Source organism: Necator americanus, chromosome II (genome assembly GCF_031761385.1).
Source record: "Necator americanus strain Aroian chromosome II, whole genome shotgun sequence".
Lineage (NCBI taxonomy): Eukaryota > Metazoa > Nematoda > Chromadorea > Rhabditida > Ancylostomatidae > Necator > Necator americanus.
Genome location: NC_087372.1, coordinates 38,853,711 through 38,878,990, shown reverse-complemented (window position 1 = coordinate 38,878,990; position 25,280 = coordinate 38,853,711). Strand labels below are relative to the sequence as shown.

At 38.4% G+C, this 25,280-nt stretch overlaps 5 protein-coding genes across 7 annotated transcripts; 2 read left to right on the top strand and 3 right to left on the bottom strand.

Annotated features, from left to right (window-relative positions):
• Positions 1-1,265: 1,265 nt before the first annotated feature.
• Positions 1,266-13,843, bottom strand: RB195_020780 (uncharacterized protein; the record flags this gene model as incomplete). The annotated part of the gene is made up of 10 exons (XM_064189240.1): positions 1,266-1,334; positions 2,344-2,416; positions 2,486-2,625; positions 2,698-2,874; positions 3,949-4,096; positions 4,150-4,258; positions 4,587-4,704; positions 7,744-7,891; positions 9,360-9,493; positions 13,802-13,843. The coding sequence occupies 10 exons, from the start codon at positions 13,841-13,843 to the stop codon at positions 1,266-1,268; spliced, it is 1,158 nt and encodes a 385-aa protein (XP_064045121.1).
• A 260-nt stretch (positions 13,844-14,103) lies between these two features.
• On the bottom strand, positions 14,104-20,670 carry RB195_020779 (uncharacterized protein; the record flags this gene model as incomplete). 2 transcript variants are annotated; one of them, XM_064189238.1, is made up of 14 exons in its annotated part: positions 14,104-14,276; positions 14,349-14,502; positions 14,583-14,761; positions 14,935-15,054; positions 15,114-15,261; positions 15,324-15,413; positions 15,506-15,600; positions 15,697-15,772; positions 16,242-16,359; positions 16,849-16,958; positions 17,575-17,654; positions 17,754-17,868; positions 17,923-18,059; positions 20,637-20,670. In XM_064189238.1, the coding sequence occupies 14 exons, from the start codon at positions 20,668-20,670 to the stop codon at positions 14,104-14,106; spliced, it is 1,629 nt and encodes a 542-aa protein (XP_064045119.1). The 2 variants fall into 2 exon arrangements, with proteins under 2 accessions (XP_064045119.1, XP_064045120.1); XM_064189239.1 differs by lacking the exon at positions 20,637-20,670 and adding an exon at positions 19,388-19,418.
• Positions 20,671-20,846: 176 nt separating this feature from the next.
• On the bottom strand, positions 20,847-23,522 carry RB195_020778 (uncharacterized protein; the record flags this gene model as incomplete). Of its 2 annotated transcripts, none has more annotated exons than XM_064189237.1 (7): positions 20,847-20,896; positions 21,029-21,067; positions 21,178-21,250; positions 21,928-22,023; positions 22,097-22,195; positions 22,284-22,387; positions 23,513-23,522. In XM_064189237.1, the coding sequence occupies 7 exons, from the start codon at positions 23,520-23,522 to the stop codon at positions 20,847-20,849; spliced, it is 471 nt and encodes a 156-aa protein (XP_064045117.1). The 2 variants fall into 2 exon arrangements, with proteins under 2 accessions (XP_064045117.1, XP_064045118.1); XM_064189236.1 differs by lacking the exon at positions 23,513-23,522 and adding an exon at positions 23,345-23,405.
• Positions 23,523-23,719: 197 nt separating this feature from the next.
• On the top strand, positions 23,720-24,665 carry RB195_020777 (uncharacterized protein; the record flags this gene model as incomplete). The annotated part of the gene is made up of 2 exons (XM_064189235.1): positions 23,720-23,747; positions 24,361-24,665. The coding sequence occupies 2 exons, from the start codon at positions 23,720-23,722 to the stop codon at positions 24,663-24,665; spliced, it is 333 nt and encodes a 110-aa protein (XP_064045115.1).
• On the top strand, positions 23,871-24,665 carry RB195_020776 (uncharacterized protein; the record flags this gene model as incomplete). Its single annotated transcript, XM_064189234.1, has 2 exons — positions 23,871-23,882; positions 24,366-24,665. The coding sequence occupies 2 exons, from the start codon at positions 23,871-23,873 to the stop codon at positions 24,663-24,665; spliced, it is 312 nt and encodes a 103-aa protein (XP_064045116.1).
• Positions 24,666-25,280: the final 615 nt, after the last annotated feature.

Here is a 25,280-nt window from a genome sequence, read left to right as displayed (position 1 = left end):
GGTCCAGCTATAATCTCTGGAAAAAAATGGTTGTTCAACCTCCAGAAGCAGGAAATGTTCTTCATACACTATTAGGTGAAGCTTCCGCTAACTAAAGGCAGAATACTACGAAGTCGACGGTGTTGGGACTCTTCCAGAAAAAGATAGGATTGGGGGTGCAGGTTATTCCTATGTCCATTATAAAGTCTCCCAATCGCCCCTGAAAAACACGTGGGAAGTGTTTTTCCCCGACGATGCACCTTGTGACGCCCCACCCCCCGTAAACGCGCCGTGTCCGCTGGTGAGCGACCCAGCGAAGATTAAGGAGGTCTCTTTAGTAGCCTATTCATATAGGCAGTAGAATAGGCTGTCTCAGGTACCGGATAGTGTACAGAGGCATGCATACGCGTGAGGATGCGCGTTCTGAGGTGCCTCGTAGACGGAATCGTAACGGACGGTCGTTTTCCACGCTATTTTTCAGGACAACCACGCAGAATGGGTGGTCACCGTCATGATCGTAATCGACACCCCAACCCTGTCCTTTCCTGAGAAGATTGCCATGCCGTCAATTTTGTGGTATGCCGCTTTTGAAATAGAAATTCACACAGAGCCAACAACACAGATCCAAGCCTCTTAGGACATCACCAGATAAAATTGGATTCGCAGCGCTTCAATGGACATATCAAGCGAAACTGTAACAGTTACTGTACCAAGTCAGAGCAAATACAAGTTTCCTTCCTCACTTTTCCTCTGGATATCTTCCGATAATTTTTCTCTTTAAAAAAACTTTTTTTTATAAACTTGCAGTTACACCCATCGGTAACTGATGCAACTAACTGGCATCGACGTATTTTATCGATAAAACTAATTTATATTTATTTAAAGACTTTGAAAAAATTTTTACGGCAGGACTAATCTCGAATTAAGTGGCAGCAGAGACGGAAATAGGAAAGAAGCGTACAGTTTCTCCGTATTCGGCAGTTTTAGGATTAGCTCGTAAAATTTCCTAATAGTTATTCGAAAAGGATAGAGAAAAGCTGAAAGATTGAATTTATGAGCAAGCATTCAAATTAATAACAAATATGTATAAATATATGATGGGCAAAGCGAGAACGACGAGTTCGAGGGACCAGTGTTCGGCAGCACCCTGGTGAGAAGTCGGCAGTGGACCTTATGCGAAAAAAGAAAAGAGAATGAACGGCACAGCACATGGATCTGTGGAGTCGTAGCCGTTTTCCGGGAAATTGATGACTTAATTGCGGCCGGCATTGTTTACTGTCGTCGTACTAGTACTGGTAGCCGTTGTTTTGCGGTGGGCTGATCGTTCGATGATACGATTCTGTCGTTGTCGTGACCTGAAAATAAATCAATGAATAGTACAAAAATAAATCTGGATAAATTTTAAAATAAATTTCTGATATACTGCAGAAAAACTTCCCCAGAGAAAATTATATCGACTAACAGCTCCGCCTAACGCAAAACTTCTGTTTTTCTCATTCTCTGACGGATTACGGTGGATGTCATGGAACGTTTTTCAACGGGAAAAATAAAGCATAAAATTTTCTACTCTTTACAATTAAAAACTACTGCCCAGAAACTAAATTTTTGAGTTTTTTTTTGATAAGTTACACAACATAGAATTTTCGAAAAAAACAGTACGGAACTGTATGCTTAATATGAATGTGAAATATAAGGGAAATTTTGACCACGTTCAATACAATGTGTTCAATTCAATACATGTCATGCTCCAAAAATTCAACTGATATTTGACAACAAAAAAAAAATAGAAAAGAAATAAAATGATCACCGAATTTCTGCTGCAATTAGATCAAAGTACCAGTTTTAGGTTGAGTAAGAAAATTAATGGAAGCTCTTCCGGAGAGCCCAAATCAACCGGAAACAGTGCACACAAAAATTCTAGAGCTTTTAAAAAACATTTCATTTCGGTTCCTCCTGTGTGATTTATTTTCTCGACTGAAGTATATGTTTTGTGCAAATTTCTCGTTTTCTTTTTTTTCTTTTTTTCTTCTTTTTGGTTTATTTAATTCTGAATGTTTCATTTTGTTTTTGTTTTAAAAAACATGGGAGGTTGAAGTTCTTCACAAAGTGCAGTTCATTTATTTATTAAGTATTATTTAATTAATTATTTAATTAATTATTAGTTCGATTTTTTGTATAAAAAATACTAATGCGAATGATGAAACTCCGTTAAATAAGTCCTCCGTTTTTCAAAATAATCTGCCATTAGGAAATTGTGATCCTACACTCAGCAGATTGAATTAAAATCCTTAGATTCGTATTCCATTAAAAAAAAAGCAGAACTCGATTTATCTTGCAAATACCCTCAAAAATCCTGAAACTCACTTCATACTGCCGGTCTTGACCCTTTCGATGACGTGGCATGGTCTCAGTCTGGGGGACGTCTTCCTCGTACATCCTGAAAAAGGGTTGAGAAGTAGGATAGGGAAAAATTGGCCTACGTTGACTGACATAGAGGAACACTCACACATATTCCTCCCTTACAGATGGTGCCTGTACTCGAGGTAAACGGAACCATGAGAAGAACGGCGAGACACGCTCTTCGATCACTGGAGTTTTCTCGACGATCACATGATAGACCTCTTGGAAGCACAGTACACAATAGCACTGAACACACAGGCGACTGCATGGATAGTAGCACTGAGCTAGAGCTCTATGATCTCACGATAAAGAACTCACGAGGAAGAACGCAATGAGGAATCCTATCAGCCATCCAACCCAGATATCTCGCCAATGATTTTTGTAGCCGTTTATACGAGAGAATGAGTCGACAATAGCAAGTCCGATGAATCCGAAAATGAGGAAAGGACGCAAAAGTGGCGCGCCGCGAAGATTTATCATGTAGTAGATGTAGCACTGAAAGTCAGGAATCATTTAAGGATTCATGAAAACGACGATGTTGGAATCTATCCAGGAATAGTTTGGAGTATTCACAACTATGAATCTGATTATTTAGTTGTTCACTCATTTATTATTCATTATTACTTATTTATTATTCATTATAATAAGTAAAATAACATCATTCGCTTATCATTTATTACTGTTTATTATTTATTATTGTTTACTAGTCATTTGCCAAATATTTTATTATTTGTTTTACTTATTTATTTATTTATTCACATACAACAACGGTCCATCAGGAAAAAAAGAAAATAAGAAGTGATTATGCTTATTTTTTGATAGAAATCCTGGAAAAAAAGGGGCTGAGAAATAGGTTTGGCAGCACCCGTACGTCCAACAATACAACTTTTTACGCAGTAAAATGAAGGCAATTCCGTCCTCGCCCAACGTCCATAATCCATCTCTGTTCCCCGTTCAACTTACATTAAGGAAACGGGAGCAACCAGAGCTGTTTCATACGCCCTTTTCCTGGATTACCAAGGGAACTGAGCGTGATCACGCCCATAATCCTCAACCGCCCCCCTTACTTCAATCTGCTCCAATAGAAATCACAACACTGTCGTCGTGATACGCTGCCTTTATTAGAAGGAACAATTTTTCCTTAATTCCAAACAAAAAAAAATAAAGAGTATAGGAAAAAAATAGCTTGAAATCAGATCGATAGAATATCATCTACATTAGAAAATCAGAATAGTTTTTAAGGCCAAATCTATCTTACTCTTCCAAACTCCAAAAAAGTAGTCCTTTTCAAGAAAAATTTTCAGTTTTTTTTTAAGAATTCAGTCTTACTACATAATATACATATACTAAACTTCCTTCTCTCCTACGACCTTTTAGTACCCTAATAACCGCACGGAAGAGGTAAAATTTGTTCAGAAATAGAGCATTCTGGAGGAGAAACCAGTACGGTACCTAGAGAAACGTCATTGGAGCAAAGACAAACATTTTTGAATTACAGCCGCATTTCTTAAAAAAAACATAATATTGTAAATCCAAATTATTATTTCCAGAGATTAATGGAAAACATACCGAGGCAAAGATAGCCGAATAACTTGAGAAGGCAGCATGGAGTGATGGAAATGTGAGCCAAGCGTAACGTAGTTCATCAGCGCCACGGAAGTTACACGCAAGATTTGGCGAAGGAGACGGGGAATGCTCGAGCGGAGCTGTGCAAGCACTAAAACTAGACCTTTTAACGTGAGAAAAAATTAATTTCAACCAGTTTTTCACCTTATTGAGACATTGCAAAGCGAAAGGAAGTAGGGTCGTTGGTAACCAGTCATCAACTTGATGGTATCCACAAAAATCTGCGTCACCAACGCACCGCATAGGAAAACAGCTGAAAAGAAAAATTCCGCAATGGATAAATGATACGGTAATAAAAGTAATTGCGTGGATCTTTCCTTTAAAATCTAAGTGATAAAATTTCACAACTTTATAATTCTATCTACCATATTCAATACTATTTCTCTTTTATTTTTCAATTCTATCTATTCTAATCTATTCTTTTCCATTGTTTTATTAAATTTGTAGAAATAATCACTTATAAAAGAACTGAAAACCCGGTTTTTTTCGTTTTTTTGCTATCTTTAAATCCACAAAATCCAGCAGGTTTACCGTTGTTCACGATTTACCACGTTTCCTGGATTGTTCTTTAAATTTCTTACCGATAAATCGTAGAAGTCTCCTTGTGAAGAGGTGCACCTTACATTCGGCACAATTCGCATACACGGTCTTGCGCGGTTTCGTTGAGAACAACCAGAACATCACCTCACCGATGAACATCTGGAATCAGAATCACTTGTTTACAATGTGGAAACGGTGAGGAATCAGATTTCTTTATTCGTAGAACAGAGGTGAAGAAATAATTTCGGGAAAGTTTTTCCGACAGCAGAGTAGACCCGAAAAACCGACTACTAATACCTCAAATGAGTCAGTGAAAAATTTAAGCACTTGCTAAGGTCACCGTCCAGAGAACTGTTTTTTTCTCGCGGAATTATGCCAAACTGATTGCTCTGGATCATCTAATGATAAGTTTCCAGGGAAGAGGTACAAGATCGCAGCTTTGCACGCAACGAGGCAGTACGCTTAACAGTAACTTGTTGAGGACTATCCCTGGCTCTATAAGTACGCATCATTTATGACCTACCAATTTACAAGTGTGCATCAATTATTACATTCTTATTATATCGACTGTGGCAAGAAAAGAGAGTTCTTGAAAAATTTTCTTCCATGTAAAAGAAAGTATGAGAAAAGACTTCCACCCTTGATCAATCGTTAAATAATACCATCGAAAAAATATTTTGAAGTGTTTGAAATGCAGAATTAAATAGGTCTGCATAATACATGATGTGCCAATTTCCCTATGTAGATATCAATAATCAAAAATTAGAAGTAAACAAAAACATGGTCTCAATAATTTTGCAGTGATATTGCGAATTATCTCCAGGGTACCAAATATGGGAGAACAATTCTTAAAATAATTAGGATGACGACTTTACATACACAAATATATGGTACAAACTTAAGCCAATTTTTTAATTTTCACATAATCACAGGAAATCTGGAAAATTTGCTGCCGGCTCATCGTAGAACCTCCACTCCTCTCTTAACCAACCACATAGGCTTGATTTTTATTGAATACATTTGATCCACAAATTTTTTCGTTAAAACTTCCATCGCGCAATCACCGTGTACTTACTTTCAATTATTGTTTTTTATTCCAATAATCATTTGCAAGAAAAATGGCTTCACTATTTGTTAGAAATTTCTTAATGGAACATTCGTGTAGAGTTTTTTTTTTCCTCACAGGAGCTTTTCTGAGACAAAAATTCGAATGGCTTTTTGAGAAACGGGTTCCCTTCCAGGGTTTAACGAAAAAGTGGGAATGTTTCGTTGCATTAAATGGTCCAAAATCATTATTACTCATTATTCAGTTATCTCTACTTCATTTTTTAAAATTTCAACAACCATTTGAAACGTAAGATGGCTTTACTATTTGTGAGAAATTCCTTCATGGACAGTAAGTTTGCAGTTTTTTTTTCCGACCAAAGTTTTTCTACGACAAGAATTCCTGGCTTTTTGAGGAACAGGTTCCCTTCTAGGGTTTAGGGAGAAAAAGCGGGAATGTTTCTGTGCATTAAACGGTGCAAAATCATCTAATCTCCAAACAATAGCGTTCCTTCAGACACTCCTAGCAGCTCGTATGTAAATATTGAGCATCTCGCTAGACCATTACGCACTGAAAATACAGCAAATCTTCGAAAGAGCGAAACGTTCAGCGTACATAGCACAAGATCTTATGTTCCTTCTTTTTTCTTCTTTTGTTTCAGATTGATGGATCGGTTGACAGATCCGGAATAGAGAGCAAATCACAAAGAGCTTAATCAATGAAAAACAGTGAAATAAAAACGATTTCTGAGACGGGACCATCCTTCACCTGATTTTGACGGGGGCTTTTTGCCGATAAATCCAGTCTCATCAAACAGGTGAGCAGGATTTCTATTGTTCTGAAGCCTTTTACAGCTCTTATTTTTAAGGATTTTATGCATTTTAAATAGAATCCTAGAATAAAATGAGTAGAAAAAAGCTAGGATTATAAAATGAGAGGAGCAGTCATAAGAAAAATTTGTCTGTTCTACACTATCAAGCACGGAGCACATAAAATTGAAAAATATAGAAAAAAATAACTTCACCCTCACAAACTTAATTGAGTTTGTTAAGGTTTGATCTGGTAATGATATATAGTTACTCTTGAACCATTTATAAGTAAGTTTTGATCATTGAAAAAGTACTATACATAGTGAGTAGTCCTCCTAAGAAGTTCTTCTATGGATAAATTAATTTTTGGTGCTTAACCATTCACTTATCAACCAGAGAAATCGTTTTTAGAGATATAAATGCCACTTTCAGGTCAAAACCAATCGTCCTCTTCTCTTATCCCTTGTCTCTTGACAATTTTTAGCGTTACCCCACGCTTACTTCCTCGTAAACAATCAGTATGAGGATAAACAAAATGTTTATCCGTCTTTATTTTGGTAGAGTCCGTGGTGACTGTCACGATGAGCAAGTGAATATCCGAGAATCAATCCCATCCGAGAACATGGGTCTCATATTTATTTTTTAAAATTTATACCATTATATTATATTTATATTTATTTATTCTGTTGTTTATTTATTTCGTTAACTTCGGGCATGCCAATCAGAAAAAAAAGTGATACTAGTGCATAAGTTGACAATAATAAGAAATTTCCTGCAAGTTGCGTTCAAAAAGACAAACTTTGAAAGGATGAGTGTGACGAGACTTAGTTTCAAGTTTCGAAAGAAAAAAAAACTCCTAGCTACTAAGCAGCAATGAATATGTGGAGCGAGGAACTGTCAAGTAATTTCAATTATGATTGTTTAATTTAATTAATTTTAATATCAATCCACTTCTCAGGAGTAATTTTAGCGCAGAAGATTGAATTGGAGTGGTAAGCTTCCACTCCAAACATAAGAAAACAAGCTCATAGATCATTTCTGGATAGTGAGGGAAGTCCCTACCATAACTATAAGGACTTTAATTAATTTAATATTAATTATTATCATTTAATTTAAGGAATACAATTACCTCTTAGAGGTAATTACAACTCAAAAGCGAATTGAAACCTTTCACTTTAGGTTATAACACAGGGTCAGGGTTTCTTTTGAAATACTGTAACCTTAGCTATTTTTCACGCTCCTCAAATCTTTCACGTAGCATTTATAAGGGCCTCAGTTTCGTCCATTTAGTTTATTTATTATTTTCTAATCACATATTCAAAAAATTAGCACAAAATTTCTTACCACTAGCGGTGGAAGAGTGAATCCTAGCGAATACAGAAGAGGATATGAAACGTAGACATTGAAATCTTCTGGAACATAATTCGGCTTGTAAAGGTGAACATCCCGGCAGTAGAACACGCGGTGATGGAACGGAAAAACTGTTGTGAATCTGAAATTTGATATTATGAAGAACCGCGAAGCATCCGTTTCAAGAGATTCCTCTAATCTTTTGATAAATTGATCCTTCCACCTAGCTCAAGAAAAACCTAGAAGATACCAAAGAAAGATGCGAGGTTTTTCTTTTTCGTAGTTAGTCCTATGAATCTAGGGAATAAGGAGGAGAAGGATAACTTTTCATTGAGGCGTAAACCATGAAACTGTTGATGATATTCACAGTTTAAGACTTATCGAAATTAAAGTCAAGTAATCAAACCTTTAGAAAACTCTTTTTTAATTTTACCTACAGGAAAATTATTTTTGATTTTTTTGGTTAAAAAAGCTTCTTTTTTATCAAATTTCAAATTAAAGTCAAATGATCAAGGCTTCAAAAACTGTTTTTTTAGCTTAATTTCAACAAATTTACCCCTTAATTTTTTAATTAAAAGGATTTTTTTTAATCAAATCAAAGTCAGGTAGTCAAAGCTTAAGAGAACTCCATCCCGTTCGAAAATCTAACGAAAACCAGCATGAACAAAAATTTGCTTTTCTAAGTAAAATATGGAGACGAGAAGAGGTCATGGAAATATATTGAGGTAAATTTTTACACATAATTCTACGATTTTATAAATGTAAAGTTCGAATGCCTTCATATACTTTTACAAGATAAATTTTCTCCCAATTATCCAGGAGTAAGAAGGGACTCATCCAGCCCAGAAAGTTTTGGAGAAAAACCAATTCAAACGTACCATAGCACCGGAGAATTTTTGAAGAATTTAACTAGGTAATTTTAACTGGATGAATTTAAAAAACTATAAAAATTAAGGTCCCATTGCTTACTCAATATCAACCTCAGGTGCTACCAGCCATTGACTCATATCTCCTCGCGGAGAACGTGGGAGGATGTGCGCAGATAGTTAGCATTAGCTCTAATTTCTTCCCTCTCCCACTCGAAGCTGCTATGAGATGCAAAAAAAAATTCTTAGAGAAATGTTTCTCCTCGAATATCGTAACGCTCCGTAAATTACAAAAATCACACACTCACTCCTCCAAGAAATTTCCATTTCGGGCTTGCCTCTGCAAAAAAAAAGACCCGGCGCAAAGATAGCGCAGGTAAATAGAAAAGGGATTGCTGAACTCAATAAAAATTCACACAACACGGCAGTTCCCCCGCAAGTTTTGCCAAAAAACCAAAAGGTAGCGATGTTGAAGTGAAATCGTGGCATTCGGCAATTCGTCCTCCACCACCATCCTCAAAAACCTCCTCGATCCCTCTGCTAAGAGCACTGGAATTCGCCGCGTTCCCGTTGCGTTGTTGTGCGTGTGCGTTTGCGTGCGCGTGTGTGTGTGTGTGTACACTAACAAACACTGAATCATGCAAGAAGCACTAAGCGCGTCCGACGAGAAATCGCGAATTTATCGCGTTCGCTGGTGGCTTGGATGGATTGTGGAATGCTCTCTGAAGCCGGATCGATACTCACCGTAGATAATACCATAGCGCCCAGAGACAAGCCAGACCAACAACGTGTAGGATGAAGGTGGGTAGAATGAAGTAGTTGATCGGTGGACGTGACGGCGGCACAGCTACACCGCCATGTTGTGATGCCGAGAACACCTGGAAGAAGGGATTTTTATAATTTTTTGATTGTTCATGGTAACTATAACTATTACAGTTGTCCCTATGGTTGTTTGACAAATAACGACCATAAGAGGGCAGCTTGGTGCACGCAAAGGTGATTGTAATCTCCTTTTGGCTTTCCCGACCAAGATGGAGAAGTAACCCCACTAATTTTTTGAGACTTCAGAAAAAAAATAAAAGGTAATGAAAGTAACTAATTCTTAGAACGTGTATTTTATACAGGTTATTTTATTTCTCCAATACAAAAATATTTCTAAGTTTTTGCTTTTCTTTGAGATAAATGTGAGATTGCTTGAGATAGAGCGATCAAATCAGAAAAACACCCTTTCATACCTACAAATAAATCTGGTTCTGAAACAATAATTTAAAAAAAACATCTTCATGTCGTTGTCGTGCACTTCATTGCACGTTATAGTTCAGCACCGTCCTTTTATAATAGAATCAACATCCGATGCTGCGCATAATATCTACTTTAGTCCCTGGACACCATAGAGTTAATTGAAAGAAACAAATTATAATCACAGGACATGAAGCAGCGTATGTGTTGTTTTCAAGGCTGACAAAGGTTTCATAACGACCACCACCGGAACCGTATTGGATCTTACTGTGCTTAACAGAATTGAAAATGCTGAACCCAATACGCATAGCTTTTTCTCCCTCTTAATACTGACGCGCACGGGTAAGAACATTATTGAGGAGAGCTTCGTAAGCTGATTCCAGATTTGTGTATGCAAAAAGAAAGTAAACAAAATTCCACAACAAAAAAATGACTATAGAGCCAAAATTGCGTTAGTTGGGTACTAACGTACTTTCAACTTTTCTGTGAGGAAAGTAAATAATGGCACAGACGCAGCTACATATACACATAAAAATTCGTAAGAGACTCTTTTTGAACTTAACGTCCAGAGCTTATCTCATGAGCAAAAAAAATTTACTAACAATAAATCATGCAATGAAACAAAATAAATCAATCTACATATGAAACGATAAAATGTTCAATAAAAATTAGAACGATACTGTTTCTTTACCTATAATGATTCCACGAAACTATTCCTTATCGATGACGGAAGGTATAGAAGTATTAGTGGTAGAAATATCTACAAAGCAAAAAAAAAATTCAATTTTACGAAAGAATGATCCATATTATTTTGTCGATAATCAATTTAGGGATAATTTTTTCTCGTGAAAAATCTAATGCTTGCTTTTTCTGCACCACTAATTTCACCGCTGATTATTTCCTCTAAAAAAAAGAAGGCAAGGCTTATGGATAGAAATCCGTCGTTCCTGTCTAGAATAAGGAGAAAAAATAGATGCCCCTCAATCAAAAACTCATTTTTTAATCAACTATCTATATTCATAGTTGGTTTTTATCCGTTGTGAGTCCTAAATTTTGTGGTAAACCGGCGAAAGTCAGTTTCCACTCTTATCCAAGACAGGCTGAGCAGAGAATACGAGAAATATGCACTTAGTGCACTTATTTCCACTACTATGAATGTTCACCTGCCCGTAAACGACCCTATAGCAAAAAAGTAAAACGTGTTCCGGGACAATATTCCTTCGTTGTTTGGATAACAGCTGATGTGACATACATCGTTCGTTCGTGATTCCCGTCTCCAAACCAGTAGCGTTGATCATTTTGTAGGCCTATTTAAAGGGATCACCGCACGAATCTGAGGTGGTACGGATTTCAGGTGAAGTATCCGTATATGGGATAGTAGATTATGGAGAGGAGGATGATTCCGTCCATTTCTTCCTAACTGCCGTAAAAAACGGCACGGAAGATGCGGCGCCACACAAGGCTGGCGCGCTCCAATCGAACTCCTTGTAGGAAATAGTGCGCCGGAACGCCCGAAGCCGTATCTTCCGGGCAGTTTTTTACGGGAATTAGGAAGAAATGGATGGAATCACCCCCCTCTCCATAGTCTCCCATCCCGTATACGAATACTCCACGTGAAATCCGTACCACCTCAGATTCGTGGATTGATGCCTTTAAGTCTTCACCCTCTCTAAATGTTTCAAAACGAATTCATATCGAGTGCTTCTAAACACTGCGACACAATTACATCGCGCGAACTACAAACGAACATTGTCATTGGCTCGGAAGTATGTACACCGCTGGCTGATGAGGGGTTTGTTTGAGATGAGTGCCACCAAGGTGACACTCGCTCTCACACCAAGGCAAGTTTTCGGTCAACAATTCACTCCGACTGTCAGAGTCACAGTGAGAGAATGAATTGAAGAATTATCGAGTGAAGGAAGAGCAGAACAGAACAGCGAATAAATGCGTGGACGATTGAGTGAATGAATGAATGAATGAGCGAATGAATGAATGAATGAATGACTGAATGAGCGAATGAATGAATGAATGAATAAACGAGTGATTGATTGGAGAAACAAGTAACAGAAAAATGAAAGGAAAAATTGAGAAGAATAGCAAAAAGTGGAAAGATCGAAGCTTAGAAAAAGTATATTCGAAAGAAATATGTCAATAAAATATTTTATGAGAAATAAAATCAAAGGTAGAACGAATTGTGACGAAGTTACTAAGCAACAGTGGAAACGTGCGAATGGCAGTACGACTAGCTCCTAGCGATTTTGAAAGTTATTTTTTTTCTAACAATTTTTAGGATAAAAGAAAAGTTACTGTGATGGATAAGTAATAGTAGAAGTTTGGCAGTTTTTTTTTTCCAAAAAAAAAATCCTCTTCATACCTTGTTTACAAACTTTTGAATAGGAAAACACAAACCTCCGAATGCGCCCGCGAAGGCGGTATGGACATCTTTGTCGCCAGGCTGTTGATCACGTGGTGATTAGAACGATAATACTAATACAACAGAGGAAAGAGTGCGAATGGCAGTCGATGATGGGTAATCGTTGGCGACGGCGGGTTGGATGACGGCGGGGGTGGGAAGAGGAGGGTCCCTGGTACGGTGTGCGCAAGGCGCTCGCGAGGGTGGGGCCCGCTGAGCAAACAGCTGACCGGTCCAGCCGAGCCGTGCGCGATGATCGTCGAAGCTGGAGCAGCTAGAGGAGCTACGTATGTTCGTAGTAGATCTTCTTCGAACATCATCCAGGCAGTACTGGATTGCATTCGCCTATCTGTCAACAATGATGGGCGATTAAAGGAGGTTTGTCCACATTGACAAGCCTCTCTTGGAATAATAATATTGGAGCGAATACTTTGCCAAAAATAATTAAAATATCAGAATTAAATATTAGAACGGTTGAATATAGCTCTTATCTTTCTATGCCGCAAGAAACTCCTCCAATGTACCGTGCTTATTTGGCGCATGTTACGGTTCGAGCAAATGCTTCCGGACCCTACAACCAGACCAATGTTTGCCGAGCGAAACGGGCAAGGTGTAGATAGAAGTCCCGACGGCTATGCCGGAAATTTGAAGGAGGGGGAGCTAAGACGGTCATTGGGAAGAACTCTGGACATCATATAACTTCTATTTGCAAGGATTAGATGACTCTAACGTCGCAAAATGGACAGTTGGAATACTGCAGCATCTATAGCGTGTCTTTTGTCCCCTTGAGCGATGTCCACAGTTTTACATAATTTATTGAAGGTCCCCATCTAATCACGTATAATGGCATGCTTCTCACATGCAGTATTCTTGTAAGAAAACTTAAAAAAATCCTCATCCCTCACAACCTCACATCATAAGAAGTTAAACACCCTTTTTCTTATACTTGTCAATAACAGTCCTACAATTAAGGTCTACAGTGCCCTGAAAAGTGTCACGATTCTCGGAAAGAAAGCTGGAGTAATCCACTGAGCCTGTTTGGATAAGGTGCAGAGCTTCTCTACTCTACCGACTATTACTCCTCACTTCTTCACCGTTTCCTTCTTTTTTTTGTAAGTAAACCTTGTTTGGTTACTGATTACTATAAGTAGCACTCACATTATAAGAAAGAAGATGAAATTTGCAATATTCATGATTTGAATATGGTTTTAAGTGCGCCGCTATACGGTGATCCATTTACTCTCAAGAAATTTATGATCGAGAGAACCATGTTCTTCTAGTTTCTGGGCTTATCATTTTATGACTGAGAATTTTCCTCCCAGTAATATCTTCAGTAAAACGCTTCTTTGTGCAGTGTAACCAGAAATTAAGAAATTGCATAACGATTAAATATAACGTGAGTGTTACATTAACTTTTCTCTACAATCCTTTCTCTTACTCTTAAGTCCCTCAAGTATGTTCTCTCTCAGTTCACCAAACTAGTTCCAGAAAAATTCAAATTTTGTGTTTAAATAAGAGACCAAGCCACACTTACCAATGTTTGTTGATTGGTTCCGAAAGTTACGCACGAGTTCATTAATACAAAAAGAGAACCAGAACGAAATCTCAATGCGCTACGTGGTGTATTAACTGTGTGGCACGAACACTCGGAAGAAACATTCAAAGCGGATATCCATCTCAAGGGACATCGTGAGACAAGCGAGATAACAACGAAGAAACTCGTGTAGATCAAAGCTAGGAAGAGCAACGAGGTCTCAAAAATTCAAAGAAAAATAACAAAACGCTGAACAATTAATTTCATAACATTGCGGCTAGAAGAAGTCAAGCCTATTCCAATCAGCAGGGTCGGTTATCCGCAGGACGTGGTCGAGGAGCGCATTTGATGATGTCGTCTACACGAAGAATTTGCTCTGCTGCCTCAGCAGCACTGGACACCATACACATCTTCACGTTAAGTGATTCCACGATGCCCATGGCAACAACGTTCGCAATCTCACCATGCTCAACATCTGAAAAAAAAGCCTCCAAATTAGTGCTAAATGCAAAAAATAAACATTGATGTCGCTAGAAAAAATACACACCGATTCCCATATTGTGGTGACCATTCGCATGTTCTGCCCTGAGCCTTGTAACGAGATCGGCACTGTCCAGACCAGCATTGTCACAAATTATGGTCGGTAAAGCGGCAAGAGCACGCCCGAACGACTCCACAGCCATAGCTTCTTTTCCAGCAACCTTGGAAACCAAACAACCTTATTCCTTTCGCACAGCTTAAGGTCCATACTTTCAAAAACTAGGTGGAAGGTAATGCGAACCTTTTGACTTTCGATAATGACAGCAGTACTCATCATGATTTCAGAAGCACCAGCTCCAGCAACAGTTTTTGCTTCCTTGACATGGGTGATTAGCACGCAAAGCGCATCATGAAGAGATCGCTCTGCTTCTTCCAAGATCTGCTGAGTAGCACCGCGCAGGACAATCGAACAAGCCTCACCTGTAAATTAAAAATAACTCCCACACCGGCAACCAAGAGCTTCCAGAGTTTTGAGGTAAAGAAAGACTTAAAAAAAAACAAAGCGATTTTGTAACAAGGACTGGTCAGACATGTGGAAGGAAAAGTCGCGTTATCTAGTCGAATAGGAAGAAGGATATTTGAGGAGAACTCACCAAGAGGAACACCGCTGAAGCGCAATAAGCGATCTTCTCCAATCATTACCTCTTCGATGAGGTCGCATGATCCGAATCTGACATTTTCAGGTGTGTCAAAGGTAGAGACAATTTCTCCGCCTGAATACGGAAAACGAGTAGTGAAGCAAATAAATTATGGTAGAGATAGGATACAGCACCTAAAACGAGCGCAAGTCTCTCAATCCCTTCAAAATCAGCATGTTCTATAGCCATGACTCCAGCATCAGCGAACAACTGTTCAGGATAGTTATAGATAAGCTGCCTGTTGATAAACACGTTTGCCTTGTGCGCGAGGATTCTGTCAACCTTGAAAAACTACCGCTCTTAACGGTCTGAGAAAGACTATGTACCACCCCTGAAGGAAATACCTTTTCTTTCATCTTCAGCTTCTCCGCTGCCTCTAATTCCGCCACTTTAGCAACGGAATCTACACGCACACGAGATCCAAATACTTTCACCTGAAAAATTTTAGGCGAATATAAAAGTGAGGAGATGAGAAAGATTCTTTAAGATTGCGATATTTAGAGTTCTACAAATAAGGAAAATATACCTTATCGGTGTCCATGGGAGTGTTTGCAATGAGAATTTTTGCTTTCTCCATTCTTCTTGGTTGATACATACCAGGTAATTTCTCCAAGAGAAATCCTGTCAAATGCTAAGTTACGACTACAAGAAGATTTCACTACATTTGTGCTGTAGCAAATAAAATAAAATAAAATAAACAGCAACAGAAAAACGCACCGTCATCAAGATATGACTCATTCATCGATCCTCCAAGCTTCTTTATTATTTGAATGGCATCCAAGTTACCTGACCCCTAAGAAAGCCAGTACTAATTTTCATCTGGAAGACAAAAAAGAGAAGTACTGTCCTCTTAAAATGATTTTATGAAGAGATTAAATTGCATCCTTTGCTTTTGAAAAATTAAATATACATCTTATCTTCAAAGCTCTTGTTATTAACTCACAGTAATGATGCTATAAATATAAATTCGTGCATAACTAATGGGAACAATGAAAAGAACCTTTGTTTCGCTATGATTGAACTTCATCAAATATTTTTAAAGCGTTCCAGCAATTTCCATTTGGAAATGACTAAACACAAGTTATCCGCAACAAAATCGGCATTTCATCCGAAATCCAAAATGAATGACGCCCACCTTGACTAGAAAATGACAAAAGAGAAAAACACGCACTCTGAGAAGTTATTACAGTTTCAGAGGTTTTCTCATTAAAACAAAATGCGTGCAAAACCTATAAATTTTCGATGATGCATAGAAAACTCACCTTCAATCGCATAACAGCATCTACAGCAAGTTTGGCAAAGTGTTCCTTATGTTGGTTGAGAATTTTTGATCCCAATGTCGTGCGTGCAATTTTCAACAAATCATTCTTCAGATTGTCTCTATAATTTGATAAATAATAATGTAAATGAAACACAGATTCTCAACAACATTCAGTGAAAGAAAAAGAATCAACAACAACAATGCTAACAGAAATGGAACGCCAATTTTGTTCACTTGACACTCTACTTGGACGACCAAAAAAATCAATGTCTCAAAGATCAAAACGCAGCTAAAATGCAAAGAAGAAACTCGCTATCAAATCATATAAAACATTATGACAACACTTACTACTTCTTTCTACATTTTCAAGTTTGGAAAAAAAGTTCACAACTTATCCCTCAACACATATTGAATAGCAAACACTTTCAAACGAATAGACTGACTTCGCCTCTTTTTAATTTTAGTAGTAGTCTCATAATAACGACTATTCTGTGAGATAAGTAGTTGTAGTTTCAAGGCATTTCAAAGTCGTTATCAATTTCAAGGGAAAAAAAACACAGAGATACTATTGGCGCAAATACATAAGGAAAATTATAAAATGTGTTTACCCTGAAATAACACATGTCGAACGGAGAGCATTCTGAGCAATTCCTAGCGCTCTACGATATCCAGTGATTATTGTTTGTGGATGTATACGCTGATTCACCAATTTCTCAGCCTGGAAAATCGCTCCTCAAATATAAGTCGGAAAGAAATTTAACATCTTAGTTTTCGCTGTTCGGGCAAGAAATAGAGGAAGAAAATAAAGAACAGGAAACATTTAAGATATTCCCATGTGATATCAAAGATAAGTCTAATGTAGTGTCTAAAGGTGAGACCAATATTCTCAGCTCGTCCTAGATGTGCTTTCAAGATATATTTCATTTCTAATTTCTTTCATTTTTAATATGAAAAGGTGAAACCGGACAAGAGGAATTGTTTTTTTTTTTTCAGTGAACTCGATAAGGTGATGCAAAATACGCGAAGTTTCTAATGTTCACCGCGTAAGGTCAATTATCATTTGTGCAACTGCACGGACTGCGAAGTCCTCTTAGTCGCGAACAAAAGAAGCATCCTTGATCCATACTTCCAAAACAACTAAGAATAGACAATTTCATGACCTTCTACGCTCGGTGAAACGAAAAGAAGGTCTTGCAATTCTTATGATGTTCCTACAATATACGTTCGTGTTTACGTTCCAGAAGTGTAAATGTACATAAATAGTTGTTTACCCGTTCCACATCTAATTCTTAACGGAGAAAAGTAAAACTGTAAAGTGATTTGACGAAACTAACCTCTTTAAGAAGCTCAGCAGCAAGTACAGTGACTGATGTTGTTCCGTCTCCAACTTCGTTGTCTTGAGTCATTGACATATCTGACATAAACACGAGGAATACGAAAATAATAATATCAAAACGTATATACGGAGAATGTGTGAAAGAAATTCTATGAAGGAAATGACTTCAAGACAAACCGACAAGAACTTTAGCGGCAGGGTTATCTACACCAATAGACTTGAGGATGGTCGCCCCGTCATTGGTGACTTTGATGGCTTGATGTTCCCCATTTCCGCTAATAAGAATTTTATCCTAAATGATATTATGGAGACTCGGAAAACAGTGCTGAAATGAATGGAAACGAACCATTCCCTTTGGGCCTAACGTGGATTTCACGAGGTCACCGATGGCAATGGCCCCAACGAATGAGCTAAGACGTGCTGATGCTCCACGCTCCTCCTGTGCATGATCCTTCAGAATTTGCACAGGCAACATCTTCTTCTCTACAATGCAAATAGTTTAGAAATCGGCGAAAAAGTATATTCGCAACGGAGGGAGAATTGATCATGAGATTCAAAAAACATCATAAACGACATTTTTGCTAGTGCTTACAAGCAGCATTTAAAAAAAGGAGCTGACACATATAAATGACTCCCAACAAGGAATGAATAGAACAAATGTCAAAGCTATATCCAGTTAATGTATGGTCCTAAAGATGGCACTCAGGAGACTCGAATGATCGAAAAGAAGAAAAGACAACTCAGCCCACTGATATAACAGCGAAAAGGATATGCTTCGAATCTTTAGATAGAATTCTACGGATACAAACATTTTCGCTCGCTTTTCTCAAAGACATTATCAAATGATGCGAATCACTCAGAAACAGTTACGAATCTATCTGTTTCTAAAAAAAAAACCTAAACAATGCAAACCAAAAGCATACGAATAACAAAAAATCTTAGGATGGCAGAGAAGAATAGTGGACAATCCAATGGCGCAGAATGCCCGAACATTCGATGAGCGTGCAATTGTGCGTCGAATCCACCGCATTAAAACAACTTCCACGTATTATTGCGGAGAACGGAAAGCTGGAGAAAAATAAAATGGATATCCATTCGAGTTGACTTATGGTCAAATTGTTAATGGAACGTAAGTATTCATAATTGTTACCATTCTATTGACATGGCTGTTTACTTTTAGCAAAGCACTTAGGGGAAAAGCATAGTTTTTTCTTTCCTTTTTTGTGGGGGAAGGGGGAGAATTAACTGTGCTCTTATTTCCGGAAGTGAATAACTAAGGAAGTTACTAGGCGCCTTAAAACCTAAGTATTGATCTTGGAGGGTCTATGACATGTAGGCTAAGGCTACTAGGCCAAAAAAGGAAAATAGAGCTTCCAGAAATAAGAGCGCGATTGAGTCCCCCTCCCTCCCAACTACATTTTCCCTTGTATTCTTAACAGTAGTGCAACTGAAGCAACTCAAAACGGTGGGGAACTTAGCGACGTAAGAAAGATGTGGATGGATACGAACCATTTAGAAGTCCCGAAAATGCAGGGGGAACTTAAAGTCACCATAACACGAACTGTTAGTGATAGAATCTCTCCGCAAATAGATATGGAAAACAGGTCCAGGGCGATGACGCAGTTTCCCCACTTCATTTTTATAGGTAATTAGAGGGAAGTGAGCGTGATAGTTCGTCCTAGCCCTGTATTTCCGAGAATGAATCCCAACACCCTCAGTTTTGTGGTACGCTGGCTTTAAAAACATCCAGAGAATCGCTATGAAAGTGAAGTTCTTATTTAACGAAGTGGCCTAGCTTTGTGATCAAGCACCTGCACCAGTAGGCTTCCGATCCCAGATCATTCTGGACCTTCTTGACGGGAATCATTGAAGTAAATATTGTTTTGAGTATAAAATAGTAATTAGACTTCATGGCATGCTTCATTGGGACCCTACAACTATGGCGCTTCTCGAAGTTATCAACAAAGTTGATAAAGTACCAGTTAGGAACTTCGTTAGATCCCCTACGTTAGACCATCTAAAGAATTACTTTCTGCGCATTGTTCAGAAGTCCTGATATTAAATAGAAACATTCTCTTCCAAACAAGATCGAATATTCACTGTAATCATTCGCTTCAATTCAACTTCGTTCAAATGAATAAAAGTAGTATTCTACAGAAAAAAGAGAGGGATTTCAATAGATCATTTATTTTAATCCGTGGTATTATTACATTACCGAACCGCTGCTATTAGACATTGATCCACAACTCTTCCCCATTTCGGCGATGCGACGTTGTTTTCCTTCTCAGTCACTATATACGAATGATTTATGCTACCAACTTAAAGGCATCACCCCACGAATCTGTGGTGATGCGGGTTTCAGGTGGGTTATGCCTGTACGAGGTCGTAGATTATGGGAAGGAGGGTGATTCCATCCATTTCTTCCCAATTCCCGTAAGAAACGGCCCGGAACATGCGGCGCGTTCCAGTCGAACTCGTTGTGGAAAATAGCGCCCCGGAACGCTTGGAACCGCATCTTCCGGGCTGTTTTTCACGGCAATTGGAGGGAAATGAGCGGAATCACTCTCCTCGCCATAATCCTCGACCCCGTATAGGCATAACCCACCTGAGACCTGCACCGCTCCAAATTTGTTTGGTTCGCCTTTAATGTGAGGATGATCTCGAGTCAGCGAAGAGGAGTTTCATCAAATTCATCCGAAAGAATAAATCTACTGAACCACACAACAGTAAAGAAGAAACGAGAGAATTTCTTGTAGTTCTACCAGTTCTTCATAACGAGGACAATGGAATCACTTCTCTCTCTATCTGGTTTGGATACAATTACTAGGATTTGACCTTGTTTCAATGTCGACAACCACGATGTAAAGCCTTTGGCCGTTTTATATTCAAAAATACCTAACATATTATAATATATTAGGTATTTTTGACCTGAAGCTCGGACAGACGGATGGAATGATCATGTCAGGATAGCGAACTCATCTCCTCACCAAAAATACATATGTAATCTCTCATTAAAGTTGAAAGTAGAAGAAATGGAGACACGTTCGCCGCCGAACTTACTGTGTCGATCTGACGTGTCGGGTACCCACTTCATCCGATCGATGAGAGATCAAACGATGTACACAGTCACACAAAAAAAAAAACAGAAAAAAAAGACCCAAGAAAACTTGTCAACGTCGTAGGTTTTTACTCAGAAAAACAAATATTTATTGGACTCAAAACCTTGCAAAACAGTGCAGCTTCAAGAAATGAAGATGCATTAGGAAATGCTTATCCTTCTTCTTCGTCTATAGTTCGGTTGTACTCTTCCTCCATGTTTTCTGCAACAAAAAAAAAACACATACACTTTTTGTGATAAATCTAAAAAGTTTCAAATTGATAGCACACTTAGAACATACAACATTAAGAAGACAAAGCTCTAGCGTCTAGAAATAAGTGAGGGATAAACATACCTCCTTTTACGGGAGGTTTGATTTTATCTCTGACGCATGCTGAAATGAAACTTGTGTGGATAATAAAAACGATTGAAAGGGGAAAAAACAATGAGGTAATGTATATATTACAGTTTATTATCAAAAAATATAAATAAAACGAACAGAACCTTTCTCGTATCTATCCATACATTTCGCATGTGGTCCTGTTGTCTTGAAATCAGGTGATTTTCTCCACATATCCTTTAAGGTAATATAGAGTAGATGGGAAAATATTCAACAGTCGAAAAGTAGTTTTTAGCCTGGGAAATTTTCCTTACACTCTTGAAAGAGGCAGATCAATTGAGACCGTATCCATACTATGCAGAGTGAAAAATAAATAATAGTAATGGTAAACATTTGTTTCGTGTTTCGTCGCAGAGAAAATGCTACGGGGCTAAGCTTTGGTACTTGCGTGTTCAGCGGAAGGATCGCAACGCGACCGCTTCAATTAAAATTTTCTGTACGAGACACTCTTTCCGCTATTTAAAGGGATCATCCCACGAATTTGGGGTGGTACGGGTTTCAAGCGGATTATGCCTTTACGGAGTCGTAGAGTGAGGGGAAGAGCGTGATCCGCCCCGCCCCCGCCTGCGATTCGTCGAAAACCCATTCGGACGAATTGCAGGCGGGGGCGGGGCGCAATAATTGCGCATTACAACAGAAGCCGTCGTAAGAAACAGCATTCCGGGGCATGCCTTTACATTGATACAAGAAGAGATAAATGGAATCACCCTTTTCGCCACAATCCACGACCCCGTATAGGCATTACCCGCCTGAAACCCGTACCAACCCAAATTCGTGGGGTGATGCCTTTAAAAAGCCATTTGCCAAAACTGGGAACCCCTGCAGAAGTGCTGGATCATAAAATAACTACGTACCACTATATTAGTGCAGTTCGTCGAGCAATTATCCGTATCGCATACGCATCTGACCTGAGTTCCATGGTTCGGATCAATATAGCACTCATTTCGTCTCTGGAATTAAATACAGATCACCTTCTTGGGATCGCAAGCATTTGCAACTTTAACTTTGAAATTCACTGCTCACTTTCGATAAAAATTCGACAGTGGTATAAGCAGAAAATGAGATCTTCCTGGTGAAACATGGGACATCCATTCGAAAATGACACTGAGTCAAGACACCTCTCTAGAATTTCCATATATTTTTTTTTTCAATTTTTCAAACTTTTTGCTCAAGAAGTTATCTTCTAATTGAAATTTGTACTAGGACTTACTATATCAGGACTGACTTGTTCGTTCGGCAAACGATCAAGGTGCCATAGCCAGCATTTAATTCCGTTGGCTGATTGAAAAACCGAGAAAACGAAGAAAATGAGCGCTAAAATCCTTTTTTTTTTCTTAAAAAAAAACCAGCAGATAAACAATTTTTCTACTTGTGGCACATAATAGTAGCAATCTATATTTTATCTAGCCGAAGTAAAAAAGAAACCTAGCATTATTTCAGTTCCATAGAGGACCCAAATGTTTACTCTTTGAGCTGACTTTGAGGTTTACTTAAGGACTGTCGATTAGGTCAAACTACAGTCTCACAGATAAAGTCTAAAGTCTCACAGATGACTCAAAACATTAAATCCCTGGGTGATTTTAAGGGAAACAGGCGTGAGGTCAATTTTTCAGCAGATAATATAAAATACCGGCTCGAAACAATGGAAAGTCTCCCTCTTAGGCTCCTCTCACAGCCATCAAATAAGCTCCACAAAAAAATCTTTGTTTGTTAGAGTTCCCTTATTACTTCTAACTCATTTATCCTCACTTTCATGGTCCTTGTTTCTTCTGTTTGGGAATCCTTAATGTTAGTCGCTTGCTTTGGTTGTAGTTATGGTTACCATGCATTAGTAGTGAATTTACATGACGACACAACTGTTTACACCTCGCAGAAGAGGTAAAATTCGAGCTTCAACCTTGCATTCCATCACATAGTTGTAAAGAGTAGCTTTATCGGATGGACGGATCCGTCCATATGATCCAACTTAGTTACGTAATCCTTGAAATTTATACACCAAGCCTCATTTATGGAAATAAAGGATAAAAAATAAAGTGTCTGGCTAAATTCCTGGATAAAGTATGTTAATCAATCCGCTTAGGACCCACCAGCACGTTCATTTCAATTCAGAATCGTCTGAGGTTCATGAACGTGTAACTGCCCCATACAATGACCTGCGAGTGCTACACGATGAGTCAAACCAGTGTTTTTATCCTCTCAGACAGGTCTGGTACCAATTTATCGACCCCCGGAGGGATGAAAGGCTTGGTGAGCACCGGGGCGGATTCGAACCTCCGATCGATCGTGTTGTCACGGCGGAACCTCTAACCGCTACACTACACCCGTTGATCATTTATGGAAATAATCCTATAAAATCTCCCCGAACGCACCTTCTACTGTCAATAAAGGGTGCGTTCAGCCTATGCTGAGCACGGTAATCGTGAGAAGTAATGAACTCACGCAACATCATTCGGTAACCTCGCGCTGCAGCTCAGGAATGAAGTGACCACACTTATCCTTTCTATTTTCTGTGATATAAACTGAAGATGTTGTTTGTTCGAAGCTGAGCAACGTAATAAAACGAAGAAACTTGGAATGATAAAATTCGAACCTTGCGGAAGTTCCGCAAAATCAGACAATTATTTGTTTGCAGAGGCATGTTCTAACATGTTTTCACTTGTCTGGCAGATATCAGGTAAGAACAAGTACAAATATACGTGAGGCTCCTCCTCCAGTGGATCTAATGGTTGAATCCTGGAGCGGCACCTGAGCTTTGCATGTAACGTTCTTACGTGATATCTCCTAAACAAGTAAGAACATGTTGGAACTGGTAAGCCTTCAGTACCTGAAGTTCCGGAACATTCGCAAGGCGCTTGTATTCCATACGTTTGTAAGCAAAACGTGTGAGTCTTGGTGGATTTTAGAATGAGAAAGCGGTTCGTTGAAACATTTTGACAAATTAAATTCCTTCGAATTTTCTCGTTGATCTTTTTTTCCCTACTTTTCAGACATAAAGACAGGGAACAGCCGGGGACATCAATTGACTCGATAATCTGACGTTACAGATACAGAATTGACTAAGGAGATCAAAAGAGTCAAAAGCAAAAAGTCAAAGAAATACTGAAGAAAAAAAAACGAAAGAAGAGCAAGAAGAAGGGAAAGAGGAAGAAGGAGATGATGAAGGAAGCGAGGAAGAGGAAGAAGGACAAGAGGAGGAAGAAAAAGATTAGGAAGAAGCAGAGAAAGAGGAAGAAGAGGAAGGGGACGAAGAGGAGGAAGAAGATGAAGAAGCGAAGAAGAGTAACAAGAGAAGGAAGAAGAAGAAGAGGAGGAAGAAGAAGATAAAGAAGGCGAAGAAGAGAAGGAAGAAGAAGAGGAAGGAAAAGAAGAAGGAGAAGAAGAAGAGAAGGAAGAAGAAGAAGAGAAGGAAGAAGAAGAAGAAAAGGAGGAGGAAGAAGAAGAGGAGGAAGAAGAAGATGAAGAAGGCAAAGAAGAGAAACAAGAAAAGGATGAAGAGAAGGAAGAAGGGAAGGAAGAGGAAGAGGAAGAGGAAGAAGAAGAGGAGAAAGAAGAAGATGAAAAAGGCGAAGAAGAGAAACAAGAGAAGGAATAAGAAGAACAGTCGGATTCCCACAGACTCGCGGACATATATAGGGCTCCGAAAAATGCCAACGATTGATGAACTGTACTTTTATTAAAATATTGTCACATAAATCAGCACAATTAAAATTCCATTTTGTAATAGTCATAAGAAAAAACATCGCCATTGATTTCAAATGACTGTAGCATATTTGTTATCAAAAATCACCACTAAAGAATGTAATAAATTCACTTTTATGTCATGTTAAGGTCATCTCCAGTGATGTTTCCACATTTCCGATCAATACTCGCCTGTTTCACTGCCTTGAAGCCTCTGAGTACGCGAACTCTTGTAGAACTTCGAGATCCCCAACAGTTGGAGCCATGGCGTCCATTATTCCAGGTGGAGTTAATAAAAGCTGTTCTCCTGTTATATTCCTTCCAGAATTTTCCTAGTATTTTCGATAAAATGTAAGGAAATTTCTTTACGGTTACAGAAATTCGCAATTTTAATCCTCAAAATTTCTAGAATAAATTAAAGGTGCTTACCTTAACAAGTTTAACGACAGTTAAGTTACGACAAATTTTGACTTTCCACTGAGATATCATCATATATTTATATTTGAAATATTAAGTAACATGGAAAGGC